Source organism: Pristiophorus japonicus, chromosome 19 (assembly GCF_044704955.1).
Source record: "Pristiophorus japonicus isolate sPriJap1 chromosome 19, sPriJap1.hap1, whole genome shotgun sequence".
NCBI classification, from domain to species: Eukaryota; Metazoa; Chordata; class Chondrichthyes; family Pristiophoridae; genus Pristiophorus; species Pristiophorus japonicus.
The window spans coordinates 73,830,983-73,845,428 of NC_091995.1; the positions used below are offsets into that span (position 1 = coordinate 73,830,983).

General features: G+C 49.2%; 1 protein-coding gene across 1 annotated transcript in view; it reads left to right on the forward strand.

Annotated features, from left to right (window-relative positions):
* LOC139230265 (uncharacterized) overlaps window positions 1-14,446 on the forward strand; it is a 209,895-nt gene that overhangs the window by 95,139 nt on the left and 100,310 nt on the right. The window contains exon 4 of the mRNA XM_070862095.1: window positions 9,018-9,153. Within this exon, the coding sequence (XP_070718196.1) occupies window positions 9,115-9,153 (39 nt within the window). The 5' untranslated portion in view covers window positions 9,018-9,114. The remainder of the gene's footprint in view (window positions 1-9,017; window positions 9,154-14,446) is intronic.

Here is a 14,446-nt window from a genome sequence, read left to right on the forward strand (position 1 = left end):
TCTAACCTGTCCCATCCCGTCAGAATCTTATATGTCTCTACGAGATTCCCTCTCATCCTTTTAAACTCCAGTGAATAAAGGCCCAGTCGATCCAGTCTCTCCTCATATGACAGTCCAGCCATCCCTGGAATCAGTCTGGTGAACCTTCGCTGCACCCCCGCAATAGCAAGAACGTCCTTCCTCAGACTAGGAGACCAAAACTGAACACAATATTCCAGGTGTGGCCTCACTAAGGCCCTGCACAACTGCAGTAAGACCTCCCTGCTCCTATACTCAAATCCCCTCGCTATGAAAGCCAACATACCATTTGCCTTCTTCACCGCCTGCTGTACCTGCGTGCCCACTTTCAATGACTGATGAACCATGACACCCAGGTCTCGTTGCACCTCCACTTTTCCTAATCTGCCGCCATTCAGATAATATTCTGCCTTCGTGTTTTTGCCTCCAAAATGGATACCCTCACATTTATCCACATCATACTACATCTGCCATGCATTTGGCCACTCACCTAACCTGTCCAAGTTACCCTGCAGCCTCTAAGCGTTCTCCTCACAGCTCACACCGCCACCCAGTTTAGTGTCATCTGCAAACTTGGAGATATTACACTCAATTCCTTCATCTAATTCGTTAATGTATAATGTAAAGAGCTGGGGTCCCAGTACTGAGCCCTGTGGCACCCCACTAGTAACTACCTGTCATTCTGAAAAGGACCCATTTATCCCGACTCTCTGCTTCCTGTCTGCCAACCAGTTCTCTATCCATGTCAGTACATTACCCCTAATACCATGTGCTTTAATTTTGCACACCAATCTCTTGTGCGGGACCTTGTCAAAAGCCTTTTGAAAGTCCAAATACACCACAACCACTGGTTCTCCCTTGTCCACTCTGCTAGTTACATCCTCAAAAAATTCCAGAAGATTCGTCAAGCATGATTTCCCTTTCATAAATCCATGCTGACTTGATCCGATCCTGTCACCGCTTTCCAAATGTGCTGCTATTTCATCCTTAATAATTGATTCCAACATTTTCCCTATTACTGGCTAACCGGTCTATAATTACCAGTTTTCTCTCTCCCTCCCTTTTTAAAAAGTGGTGTTACATTAACTCCCCTCCAGTCCATAGGAACTGATCCAGAGTCGATAGACTTTTGGAAAATCATCACCAATGCATCCACTATTTCGAGGGCCAGTTCCTTAAGTACTCTGGGATTCAGACTATCAGGCCCCGGGGATTTATCGGCCTTCATCCCCATCAATTTCCCTAACACAATTTCCCACCTAATAAGGATATCCTTCAGTTCCTCCTTCTCACTTGACCCACTGTCCCCTAGTAGATTCGGAAGGTTATTTGTGTCTTCCTTCATAAAGATGGAACCGAAGTATTTGTTCAATTGGTCTGCCATTTCTTTGTTCCCCATTATAAATTCGCCTGAATCCGGCTGCAAGGGACTTACGTTTGTCTTCACTAATCTTTTTCTCGTCACATATTTATCGAAGCTTTTGCAGTCAGTTTTTATGTTTCCTGCAAGTTTCCACTCATACTCTCTTTTCCCCCTCTTAATTAAACCCTTAGTCCTCCTCTGCTGAATTCTAAATTTCTCCCAGTTTTCAGGTTTGTTGCTTTTTCTAGCCAATTTATATGCCTCTTGCTTGGTTTTAACACTATCCTTAATTTCCCTTGTTAGCCATGGTTGAGCCACCTTCCCCATTTTATTTTTACTCCAGAAAGGGATGTACAATTGCTGAAGTTCATCCATTGCTTATCCATTGTCAACCCTTTAAGTATCCTTTGCCAGTCTATTCTAGCCAATTCACGCCTCATACCGTCGAAGTTACCTTTCCTGAAGTTCAGGACCCTAGTTTCCGAATTAACTGTGTCACTCTCCATCTTAAAGAATTCTACCATATTATGGTCACTCTTCCCCAAGGGGCCTCGCACAACAAGATTGCTAATTAGTCCCTTCTCACTACACATCACCCAGTCTAGGATGGCCAGCTCTCTAGTTGGTTCCTTGACGTATTGGTCTAGAAAACCATCCCTATTCACTCCAGGAAATCCTCCTCCACCGCATTGCTACCAGTTTGGTTAGCCCAATCAATATGTAGATTAAAGTCGCCCATGATAACTGCTGTACCTTTATTGCACACATCCCTTATTTCTTGTTTGATGCTGTCCCCAACCTCACTGCTACTGTTTGGTGGTCTGTACACAACTCCCACTAGCGTTTTCTGCCCTTTGGAATTCCGCAGCTCCACCCATACCGATTCCACATCATCCAAGCTAATGTCCTTCCTTACTATTGAATTAATTTCCTCTTTAACCAGCAATGCCACCCCGCCTCCTTTTCCTCTCTGCCTATCCTTCCTAAATGTTGAATACGCCTGGATGTTGAGTTCCCAGCCTTGGTCACCCTGGATCCATGTCTCCGTGATGCCAATTACATCATATCCGTTAATTGTAGGTCCATGACCCATTCTGGTAGGTCTGTGCTCCATTCCGATAGGTCCATGATCGATTCCGGTAGGTCCGTGATCCATTCCGGTAGGTCTGTGATCTATTCCAGTAGATCCATGATCCATTCCGGTCAGTCCATGATCCATTCCGGTAGGTACGTGCCCCATTCCGGTACGTCCGTTCTCCAGTCCGGTAGGTACATAATCCATTCCGGTAGATCCATGATCCATTTCGGTAGGTCCGTGCTCCATTCTGGTAGATTTGTGATCCATTCCGGTAGTTACATGCTCCATTCCGGTAGGTCCATGATCCATTCCGTTAGGTCCGTGATCCATTCCGGTAGGTACATACATGCTCCATTCCAGTAGGTACATGCTCCATTCCGGTAGGTCCGTGCTCCATTCCAGTAGGTCCGTGCTCCATTCCGGTAGGTCCATGATCCATTCCGGTAGGTCCGTGCTCTATTCCGGTAGGTATGTGCCCCATTCCGGTCGGTCCGTTCTCCATTCCGGTAGGTCCATGATCCATTCCGGTAGCTCCGTTGTCCATTCTGGTCGGTCAGTGCTCCATTCTGGTAGATTCGTGATCCATTCCGGTAGTTACATGCTCCATTCCGGTAGGTCCGTGATCCATCCCGTTAGGTCTGTGATCCATTCCGGTAGGTACATACATGCTCCATTCCGGTAGATCCGTGCTCCATTCAGGTAGGTCCTTGCTTCATTCCAGTAGGTCCGTGCTCCATTCCGGTAGGTCCATGATCCATTCCAGTAGGTCCGTGCTCTATTCCGGGAGGTCAGTGCTCCATTCCGGTGGGTACATGATCCATTCCAGTAGGTCCATGATCCATTCCGGTAGGTACATGCTCCATTCCGGTCGGAACATGCTCCATTCCAGTAGATCCATTCCGGTAGATCCATAATCCATTCCGGTAGGTCCATGATCCATTCCGGTAGGTCCATGATCTGTTTCGGTAGGTCCATGATCCATTCCGGTATTTTCATGATCCATTACGGTAGGTACGTGCCCCATTCCGGTAGATCCATGATCCATTCTGGTAGGTACATGATCGATACCGAATTCTGAAACATCTGTACCCCATTCCATGAGATCGTGCCCCATTCTGAGATATCTATACCCCATTCCGGGAATTCAGGCCCCGTTCCATAAGATCCATGCCCTATTCCCGGCGATCTATGCATCATGCCGAAAGGTCTTCTCCCCATTCTGAGATATTCATGCCCCATTCAATGAGGCCCATGCACAACTCCAGGTGCTCCCTGCCTCATTGCCCAATCCATGAGATCCATGCCCCCAATTCCATGAGATCCGTTCCCTATTCCAGGAGGTCTGTGCTGCGTTCTAAGAGGTACTTGCTCCTTTCTGAGAGATCTATGCCCTATTCCATGAGATTCCTGTCCCATTCAATGAGACGCATGCCTTATTCTAGCGGACCTATGCCTCATTCTGGAAGATCCGTGCCGCATTCCTGGTGAGCCATGGCCCATTACAGGAGGTCCATAGCCCACCCATGAGATCCGATCCCCATTCGGAAAGTCCGTGCCGCATTCTGGGGGCTTCTTTCCCCATTCCGGGGGATCATGCACCAATCCAGTAGATGTCCACAGACTCCTGAAGGTAGCAGGCCAGGTAGTTAAGGTGGCTAAGATGGCATACAAAATACTTGCCTTTATTAGCCGAGGCGTAGAATACAAAAGCGGGGAGATTATGCTTGAACTGTATAAAACACTGGTTAGGCCGCAGCTGGAGTACTGAGCACAGTTCTGGTCACCACATTACAGGAAAGATGTGATTGCACTGGAGAGCGTACAGAGGATATTTACTAGGATGCTGCCTGGTCTGGAGAATTTTAGTGATGAGGAAAGATTGGATAAGCTGGGTTTGTTTTCCTTGGAACAGAGGCGGCTGAAGGGAAACATTATTGAGGTGTTTAAAATGATGAGGGGCCTAGATAGAGTGGATAGGACAGACCTATTTCCCTTAGCAGAGAGGTTGACAACCAGAGGACATATATTTAAATTATTTGGTAGAAAGTTTAGAGGGGATTTGAGGGGATATTTTTTCACCCAGAGGGTGGTGGGGGTCTGGAACTCACTGCCTGAAAGGGTGGCAGAGGCAGATATCCTCACCACAATTGAAAAGTACTTGGATGTGCACTTGAAATGCTGTAACCTGCAGGGCTATGGACCTAGAGCTCGAAAGTGGGATTAGACTGGATAGCTCTTTATTGGCCGGCACGGACATGATGGGCCGAATGGCCTCCTTCCGTGCTGTAAATATCTATGATTCTATGCATGCACCATTCTGGGAGATCCCATTGCGTTAGATCCATGACCCATTCCTTAAGCTCTTTGCCCCGTTCTGACAGGTCCATGCCCATTCTTGCAGATATGTGCCCCATTCCATGAGATCCATTCCGGGAGATCCTTGCCCCATTCCAGGTGATCCTTGGCCCATTCCGGGAGGCCCATGCTGCATTCTGGGAGGGTTAGCAATCCCTGATGCAGAGTGCAGCAACCAGTGCAAGCTTTTTCCACAGCAGCGATTCTGCGACCTTTCTGAGTGAGATTTGCGCCAAATTATGGGCAGTTTTTCCCCCCCTGCAACCACATGCTTGTCACGAAATGCGTCGAGTTTCCAAGCTCATTTCACATAAAACCCGACAGAGAAACAGGAGTCTTTTATCCCATCAGGCAGGACTGGATTCAGACCTAGGTCCTGGAGATGTACCTCGGTACCAGGGATGTGGGTTCAGTGATGTGGAGCGTTTACTCGAGAAGCTGGGATTGTTCTCCTTCGAGCAGAGAAGGTTAAGGGTACATTTAATAGAGGTGTTCAGAATAGAGCAGATAGGAGAAACTGTTTCCTGTGGCAGGGGGGTCAGTAACCAGAGGACACAGAGTTAAACTCATTGACAAAAGAACCAGACGGGAGGCGAGGAGAACATTTGTAAGGCAGCAGGTTGATGATCGGGAACGCGCTGCCTGAAAGGGCTGTGGAAGCAGATTCAATAGTAACTTTCTAAAGGGCATTGGATTAATACTTGAAGGTGAAAGTTTTGCAGGGCTGTGGGGAAAGAGATGGGGGAGTGGGGCTAATTAGATAGCAGTTTCAGAGAGCCGGCACAGGCACGATGGGCCGAATGACCTCCTTCTATGCTATGTGGCTACCACTGCGGAACTAATGCCACTCATCATCAATGTCTGCTCTTGTTGATTAGAGGCTCCCGAGGTATGGGAAATGGTTCATGTTGTCCAGGGCCGCGCCGTGGATCTTGATGACTGGGGGGGCAGTGCTGTGCGGCGAGGACAGGCTGGTGGAGGACCTTTGTGTTACGGATGTTTAGCGTAAGGCCCATGCTTACAAGAGCAGACATTGATGACGAGATCCAACACCGCCTCCAGTGCGCCAGTGCGGCCTTCGGCCGCCTGAGGAAAAGAGTGTTTGAAGACCAGGCCTTCAAATCTGCCACCAAGCTCATGGTGTACAGGGCTGTAGTAATACTTGCCCTCCTGTATGGCTCAGAGACATGGTGTACAGTAGACACCTCAAGTCGCTGGAGTAATACCACCAACGATGTCTCCGCAAAATCCTACAAATCCCCTGGGAGGACAGATGCACCAACGTTAGTCTCCTCGTCCAGGCCAACATCCCCAGCATCGAAGCACTGACCAGCTCCCCTGGGCAGGCCATATTGTCCGCATGCCAGACATGAGACTCCCAAAGCAAGCGCTCTACTCGGAACTCCTTCACGGCAAACGAGCCAAAGGTGCGCAGCGGAAACGTTACAAGGACACCCTCAAAGCCTCCCTGTTAAAGTGCAACATCCCCACTGACACCTGGGAGACCCTGGCCAAAGACTAAGGCTAAGTGGAGGAAGTGCAGCAGGGAGGGCGCTGAGCAACTCGAGTCTCATCGCTGAGAGCTTGCAGAAATTAAGCGCATTCAGTGGAAAAAGCGTGCGGCAAACGAGTCCCACCCACCCCTTACCCTCAACGACTATCTGTCCCACCTGTGACAAGGACTGTGGTTCTCGTATTGGACTGTTCAGCCACCTGAGGACTCATTTTAAGAGTGGAAGCAAGGGACTGCCGATGACGGACTGACGAGTGCCACACGTTGGATCACCAATGCCATGTGGTCGGACGGGAGTCTTGTTCTTCGATTTCTCCCATTTGAAACTTCCTGATCTCAGGCGGGGAGAGGCAGAAAGCAGGAGGCCTGGGTCGGGATGGGGAAGAGGGAAGCAGGAATCAGCAGGCCCTCATGCACCTCCAGGGGACAGTTTAGGCCGGCATGTGAACAGATGGCCTTGCAGCATTTCACCAGCACATGCACAGCACGGAGTGATTACAAAAGGGAGCAAGGAGATATAATAGTGTGTAAAGGGACGAGGGACTTTAGTTATGTGGAGAGACTAGAGAAGTTGGGATTGTTCTCCTGTCGAAGAATGAGAGGTGATCTTATTGCAATGTATAAGATTCTGAGGGGGCTTGACAGAGTAGATGCAGAGAAGATGTTTCCCCTCGTGGGGGAATCTAGAACTAGGGGGCATAATCTCAGAATAAGGAGTCGCCCATTTAAAACGGAGATGAGGAGGGTCGTGAATCTGTGGAATTCTCTACCCCAGAGAGCTGTGGAGGTTGGGTCATTGAGTATATTTAAGGTGGAGATAGACAGATCTTTGAACGATAAGGGAGTCAAGGGTTATGGGGAGCGGGTAGGGAAGTGGAGTTGAGGCCAAGATCAGATCAGCCATGATCTTATTGAATGGCGTGGCAGGCTCGAGGGGCCGAATGGTCTACTTCTGCTATTTCTTATGTTCTTATATTCTAGTCCTCTAGTTACAAAAGCTAACATTCTATTAGACTTTTTAATTATTTTTGTACATGACAACATTTTAGTGATCTGTGTACACGGACCCCTAAATCTCTCTGGACCTCCACAGTTCCGAACTTTTCACCATTTAAATAATACTGGGATCTATACTTTTTTGGCCAAAATGGTTGCCCTCACACTTGCCTGATCTGCCACAGTTTTGCCCACTGACTTAATCAATCAAAGTCTCTTTATAATTCTTTGCTCCCATCTACACTCCTTGTATGCCACCAATCTTTGCGCCATCGACAGACTTGGATATAGTCTCCTCTATTGCGTTATCTAAGTCATGAATAAATATAATAAACTGATGAAGCCCCCGCACAGATCCTTATGGGACGTCACGAGTCACTTCCTTCCAATTCGAGTACATACCCGTGATCCCTACTCTCTCTGTGTTCTACCGCCTAACCAATCTCCTAACCAAGTCAATAACTTGCCTGCAATTCCAGGAGCTTTGATTTTAGCCAGAGGGACACAGAGAGAGAGAGAGAGGGGCAGGGACGGAGAGAGAGGGGGAGGGACAGAGAGTAAGAAGGGAGGGACGGAGAGAGAGGGGGAGAGACAGAGAGAGAGAGAGAGACTGGAGGGACGGAGAGAGAGAGGGGAGGGACAGAGAGAGAGAGAGTAGAGGGATGGAGAGAGAGAGGGAGAGGGCCGGAGAGAGAGAGGGTGGAATCTTGTCAATTGACTTCCGGAAGCCCATATAAACTGCATCCATTGACATTCCCCTGTCTACTACTTTAGTTACTTCCTCCAAAAATGCAATTAGGTTTGTTAGACATGAACTACCCTTTTACAAATCTGTGCTGGCGCCCTCTCTCAAAGAATCATAGAAAGTTACCACACAGGAGGCCATTCGGCCCATCGTGTCCGTGTCAGCTCAAACTTCTCCTCCCGAGGCCCAGGAAACTCAGCCGGCCTGTGTAAAGTTTTGAATGGAGGTAAAATCGGAGGCACGCATCTTCATTGAAACATTTAAATGAGAGGCCCACCTCCTGAGAGTGGATTGGTCGCCCATCCCCATCCCGCCTCTGTTGGTGGGTTCGAGGCGGGTTTGAGGTTTTTTATATTTTATCACCCCCAATTCCCCCCAAAGCAATTATTCAACAAATCTGGCCAATTCCTTATTTTCATTTGCAGTATTACATCTGATTTTAAAGGGCACCCATTACCCTTGACTATCCTTTTACTTCTAATATAATTCTAAAAGCTTTTTGTGTCCTGTTTGATATCCCTCAAGTTTCTTTTGTATTCCTTTTTGCCGCTCTTACTATCTATTTTGTCTTCCTTTGCTGTTCTTGTTACCTCTCCCAGTCCCCTGGATCTACACTAGTCTTTGCACTTACAGATAAATATTTTGACGCAGTGAATTGTTGTGTGCACTGCCTGAAAGGGCGGTGGAAGCAGATTCAGTCGTAACTTTCAAAAGTGAATTGGATAAATACTTGAAGGGGAAAGATTTGCAGAGCTATGGGGAAAGAGCGGGGCAGTGGGACTAATTGGATCGCTCTGTCAAAGAGCCGGCACAGACACGATGGGCCGAATGGCCTCCTTCTGTGCTGTACGATTCTAAAGTAAGCGATAAGAAAACCCAAAGCAGGATCTGATTCCAACTGTGATACCCAGTATCAATGAGTGAGGTCACACTGACTGTCTTCCCACAGGCCGGTCACTGACTCACACCGTGAATTCAGCTCCACCAATGTGGGAAAAACAGGGCGAGACTCTGCCACATCCCATCGGCTCAATGAGGAATCGAGAATGAGTAAGGTCTATCCCAGAACGGCTCAACAGAAGGAGGTCAGTCTCACTTCAGATGTTTACAGCTTTCAACATTTATTTGCTAGGTGTTTCTTTGATGGCCCAGTTCATGAATGCACCTCCTCTGATCTGCTCTCCCTCACTCTCCCTCTCCACCCTCTCTCCCTCTCTGTCCTTCCCCCTCTCTGTGTCCCTCTCCCTCACCTCTCTCTCTGACCCTCCCCTCTCTCTGTCCTTCCCCCTCTCTCTCTGTGTCCCTCACCTCTCTCCGTCCCTCACATCTCTCTCCGTCCCTCACCTCTCTCTCCATCCCTCACCTCTCTCTGTCCCTCCCCCTCTCTCTCCATCCCTCCCCCTCTCTCCATCCCTTCACTCTCTCCCCGTCCCTCCCCCTCTCTCTCCATCCCTTCACTCTCTCTCCGTCCCCTCCCCCCCTCTCTCCATCCCTCCCCCTCTCTCTCCGTCCCTTCACTCTCTCTCTCCATCCCTCCCCCTCTCTCTCTGTCCCTCCCCCTCTCTCTGTTCCTCCCCCTCTCTCTCTGTTCCTCCCCCTCTCTCTCCGTCCCTCCCCCTCTCTCCGTCCCTTCACTCTCTCTCCGTCCCTTCACTCTCTCTCAGTCCCTCCCCCTCTCTCCATCCCTTCACTCTCTCTCCGTCCCCTCCCCCTCTCTCTCCGTCCCTCCCCCTCTCTCTCCATCCCTCCCCCTCTCCCTCCGTCCCTTCACTCTCTCTCTCTCCGTCCCTTCTCTCTCTGTCCCTCCCCCTCTCTCTCTGACCCTTCACTCTCTCTCTATCCTTCCCCTCTCTGTCTGTCCCTCCCCCTCTCTGTCTGTCCCTCCCCCTCTCTGTCACTGTCCCTCCCCCTCTCTCTCTGACCCTTCACTCTCTCTCTATCCTTCCCCTCTCTGTCTGTCCCTCCCCCTCTCTCTCTCTGTCCCTCCCCCTCTCTCTGTCCGTCCCTCCACTTGCTCTTTCTGTCCTCCACTCTCTCTCTCCTTCCCCTCTCTCTCTGTCCCTCTCCTCTCTCTCTGTCCCTCTCCCTCTGTCCCTCCCCCTCTCTCTGTCCCTCCACTCTCTCTATCTATCTTTCCCCTCTCTCTCCATCCCTCCCCTCTCTCCGTCCCTTCCCCTCTCTGTCCCTCCACACTCTCTGTCCCATCCCATCTCTCTCTCTCTTTCCCACATTACAACAGTGACTACACTCCAAAAGTACTTCATTGGCTGCAAAGCGCTTTCAAACGTCTGGTGGTCACGAAAGGCACTGTATAAATGCAAGTCTGTCAGTCTGTCTGTCTGTCCTTTCTTTCCTTTTTCTCTCTCTCTGTCCCTCCCCCTCTCTCTGCCTCTCCCCCCCTCTCTGCCCCTCCATCCCTCACTCTCTGCCTCTACCCATTTCTCTCTCTCTCTGCCCCCCCCCCCCCCGGCCCGTGCCTCACCCTCTCGCTCTGTCCTTCACTTTCTGTCTCTCCCTCACTCTCTGTCTCTTTCTCTGTCCCCCCTCTTGTCATGTTTGGTGTCATTGTTGGAGGCCACTGAGCAGCGCGCACATGGTGCTGCTCTGGTATAAAAGACCAGCCATTTTGTGAGTCAGGCACTTTGCCTGGTTGTACCTTGTTCAGTTAAACAGTACTCAGTTTGAACCTTTATTGCATACACAACATTTGGCGACGAGAATACAAGAACCTTTGTTTGCAAAATGAGCATGATTGGATTTTTAGAGCGATTCGTGGAGGGAGAAGATTGGGCAGACTTTGTGAGCCGTTTGAACCAGTACTTCGTGGCCAACAAAATGAAGGAGGTTGACGATGCAGATCGGCGCGGGGCCGTGTTCCTCACTGTGTGCGGTTCGAAGATCTACGGTCTGATAAAGAATCTACTCATGCCTAGTGATCCAACAGAGAAAACGTACGAGGAGTTGTGTACATTGGTACGGGAGCACCTCAAGCCAGACAACGGCATCATCATCTTGGGATACGGGTTTTATACACACGTTCGATCGGAGGGCCAGACCGCGGCGGAATTCGTTGCTGACCTGAGACGTCTAGCGGGACCGTGCAAGTTCGGCACGGTGTTGGCAGACATGCTGCGGGACTTCTTCGTTATCGGTATCAACCACGAGGTGATCCTGTGCAAACTTCTGGCGGTGGAGGAGTTGGATTTAGAAAGGGCCATCCAGATCGCTCAATCATTGTATGACGACGGACAGGAGTCTAAAGCAAATAGCGGTGAGGAACCGAACCCCGGCAAGTACTGTAGAGCGGCACATGGCAGGGCCTATCCGGCTACGTTCGCGAAGCCTGTGGCTGCCCAAAGTCCGCCAGCGGCAATGTATCCGACTTCTCCGTGTTGGTGTTGTGGGGAAATCATCGGCACCAGCAGTGCCGATTTAAGCAATATAGTTACAAAGGCTGTCTGAGAGTGTCGCAAGCGAGCTGCGACACACCACGTGGAGGATGAGAGTCAGACTAGCGCGGATCCGGACACGCAATCCGAGATGCCAGAGGAGGAAGTGTATGGAATGTACTCTTTCATAACCCAGAGTAAACCAATTTTGATTATCGTGAAGTTTAACGAGATACCGGTATCGATGGTGTCATGTATTCAACCAGCATTGGAACCCATGTATAAACTGACCTAAGTTGTACACCGTGAGAACACTGATCACTAGGTGGGAGACACTCCTAACCTGGACCTTCAGGTATAAAAGGGGAAGCTCCACCCACCTTCATCACTTGAGTGCTAAGGAATAAAGGACAGGTCACAGACTGACCTTCTCTCAAGCATGGGCCTCGTGTGCATTTATACTGTGTAGTAAGGACGTATCAGATGGAACTGGACACGGGCGAGTCAATCGATCATGAATGAGAGGGCATTTAATAAGCTGTGGGATACTAAAACTGTGAGGCCCAGGCTGAGCTTTTTAACGCCAAGTTGTGCACGTACACCAAAGAACTGATAAAGGTGATTGGCAGTGCACAAATTAACATGTCATATAACAGTGTGGTTCACGAGTTACCGCTGTGGACTGTTCCAGGCAATGGCCCAGCGCTGCTCGGCAGGAGCTGGTTGGAGAAAATCAGATGCGACTGGAACGACATAAAGGTATTGTCGTCGGAGGAAGATACATGTGCCCAAGTATTGAACAAGTTCCTCCTCGCTGTTCGAACCGGATATCGGCAACTTCACGGGAGCCAAGGTGCAGATCCACGTGGACTCAGATGCAAGACCCGTCCATCATAAAGCTCAGGCAGTGCCGTATATGATGAGGGAGAAGGTCGAAATTGAACTGGACAGACTCCAGCGTGAAGGGATCATATCACCGGTTGAATTTAATGAATGGGCCAGCCCCATTGTTCCTGTGCTGAAAAGTGATGGCACGGTCAGAATCTGTGGAGACTACAAGGCTACAATCAACAGGGTTTCGAAACAAGATCAGTACCTGTTACCGAAGGCTGATGACTTGTTTGCGATGCTAGCCGGAGGGAAATCGTTCACAAAACTGGACGTGACGTCGGCCTCTATGACGCAGGAGTTGGTCGAGACGTCGAAGAGACTTACGTGCATTAACACGCGCAAAGGACTGTTTATTTACCACAGGTGCCCGTTTGGAATTCGCTCGGCTGCAGCAATATTCCAGAGGAATATGGAAAGTCTACTGTAGTCCGTTCCCAGAACTGTCGTGTTCCAAGGTGACATCCTGATCACCGGCCGTGACTCCAAGGAACATTTGAACAACCTGGAAAAGGTTCTACTGCATTTGGACAGAGTGGGACTCAGACTGAAACGCTCGACGTGTGTCTTCATGGCACCGGAGGTCGAATTCCTCGGGAGGAAAATCGCCGCTGATGGCATCAGACCCACTGACGTGAAAACCAAAGCCATCAAGAGTGCACCCAAGCCGTAGAACGTGACGGAACTGCGTTCGTTCCTGAGTCTACTCAACTACTTTGGTAACTTCCTACCTAAATTGAGAACCTTACTTGAACCACTGCACATGCTATTGAGAAAAGGCAACAACTGTGTGTGGGGCACATCGCAAGACAGAGCTTTCGAGAAAGCCACCAATCTGCTTTGCTCGAACAAGCTGCTGGTACATTATAACCCATGTAAACGTTTAGTTTTGGCCTGTGACACATTGTAATATGGAATTGGTTGCGTGTTACAACAAGCCAATGAGTCGGGGAAACTTCAACCTGTTGCGTATGCATCCAAAAGTTTGTCTAAAGCAGAAAGACCCTACAGTATGGTAGAAAAAGAAGCTTTAGTGTGTATGTATGATGTTAAAAAGATACATCAATAACTGTTCGGTCTGAGGTTCGAATTAGAGACTGATCACAAGCCGCTCATTTCGTTGTTTTCCGAGAGCAAAGGTATCAATACCAACGCTTCATCTCGCATCCAAAGGTGGGTGCTGACATTATCTAGCTTTGATTATGCCATTCGCCACAGACCTGGCACAGAGAATTGTGCCGATGCTTTGAGCCGGTTGCCGTTGCCCACACCGGAGGTGGAAAGCCCACAACCGGCAGATTTCTTGTTAATCATGGATGCTTTTGAGAGAGAATGAACCCCTGTCACGGCTCAACAAGTTAAGACCTGGACCAGCCAGGACCTGATATTATCGGTGGTAAAGAGTTGCATCCTCAAAGGGGATTGGTCTGCCATACCTAAGCAAATGGGCGGGGAGACCAACCCATACATTTGTCGCAAGGAGATTGCATATTTTGGGGCAAACTTGTTGTAATGCCTAAGAAAGGGAGAGAGAAGTATGTGTGTGAGTTACACAGCACACATCATGGTATAGTGATGATGAAGGCCATCGCCAGGTCCCACGTGTCATGTATCTTACATTATTATATATAACTGTAACCCAACATGCTATACATGAGTGTAATAAGATATGACCTGTAACCACCAGCATACCTTACCACCAGGGGTGCACTTGCAAGAGACAGATATATAAGGACAGGTCTCAGGCAAGTGCAGCATTCCAGAGCTGTGAAATAAAGGTGCAGGTCCAGAGTGACCTTGACTTCACTACATGCCTCGTGTGAATCTGTACTGAGGGGACAGGACTTCACAGTGGCGACGAGTTACGGGATTACAGAATTCACAGAATGGCGAACAACGGATCAGATGAAAAGTACAATGCGGGAGACAATTGGGAGGACTTTATAGAAAGGCTCCAGCAAAGCTTTGTAACCAAAGGCTGGTTAGGCGACGATAAGGCAGACAAGAGAAGAGCCCATCTCTTGACCAGCTGTGGCTCGAAAACATACGCTTTAATGAAGGATCTGAGAAACCAGCAAGCAAGTCGTTTGAAGAATTGAGC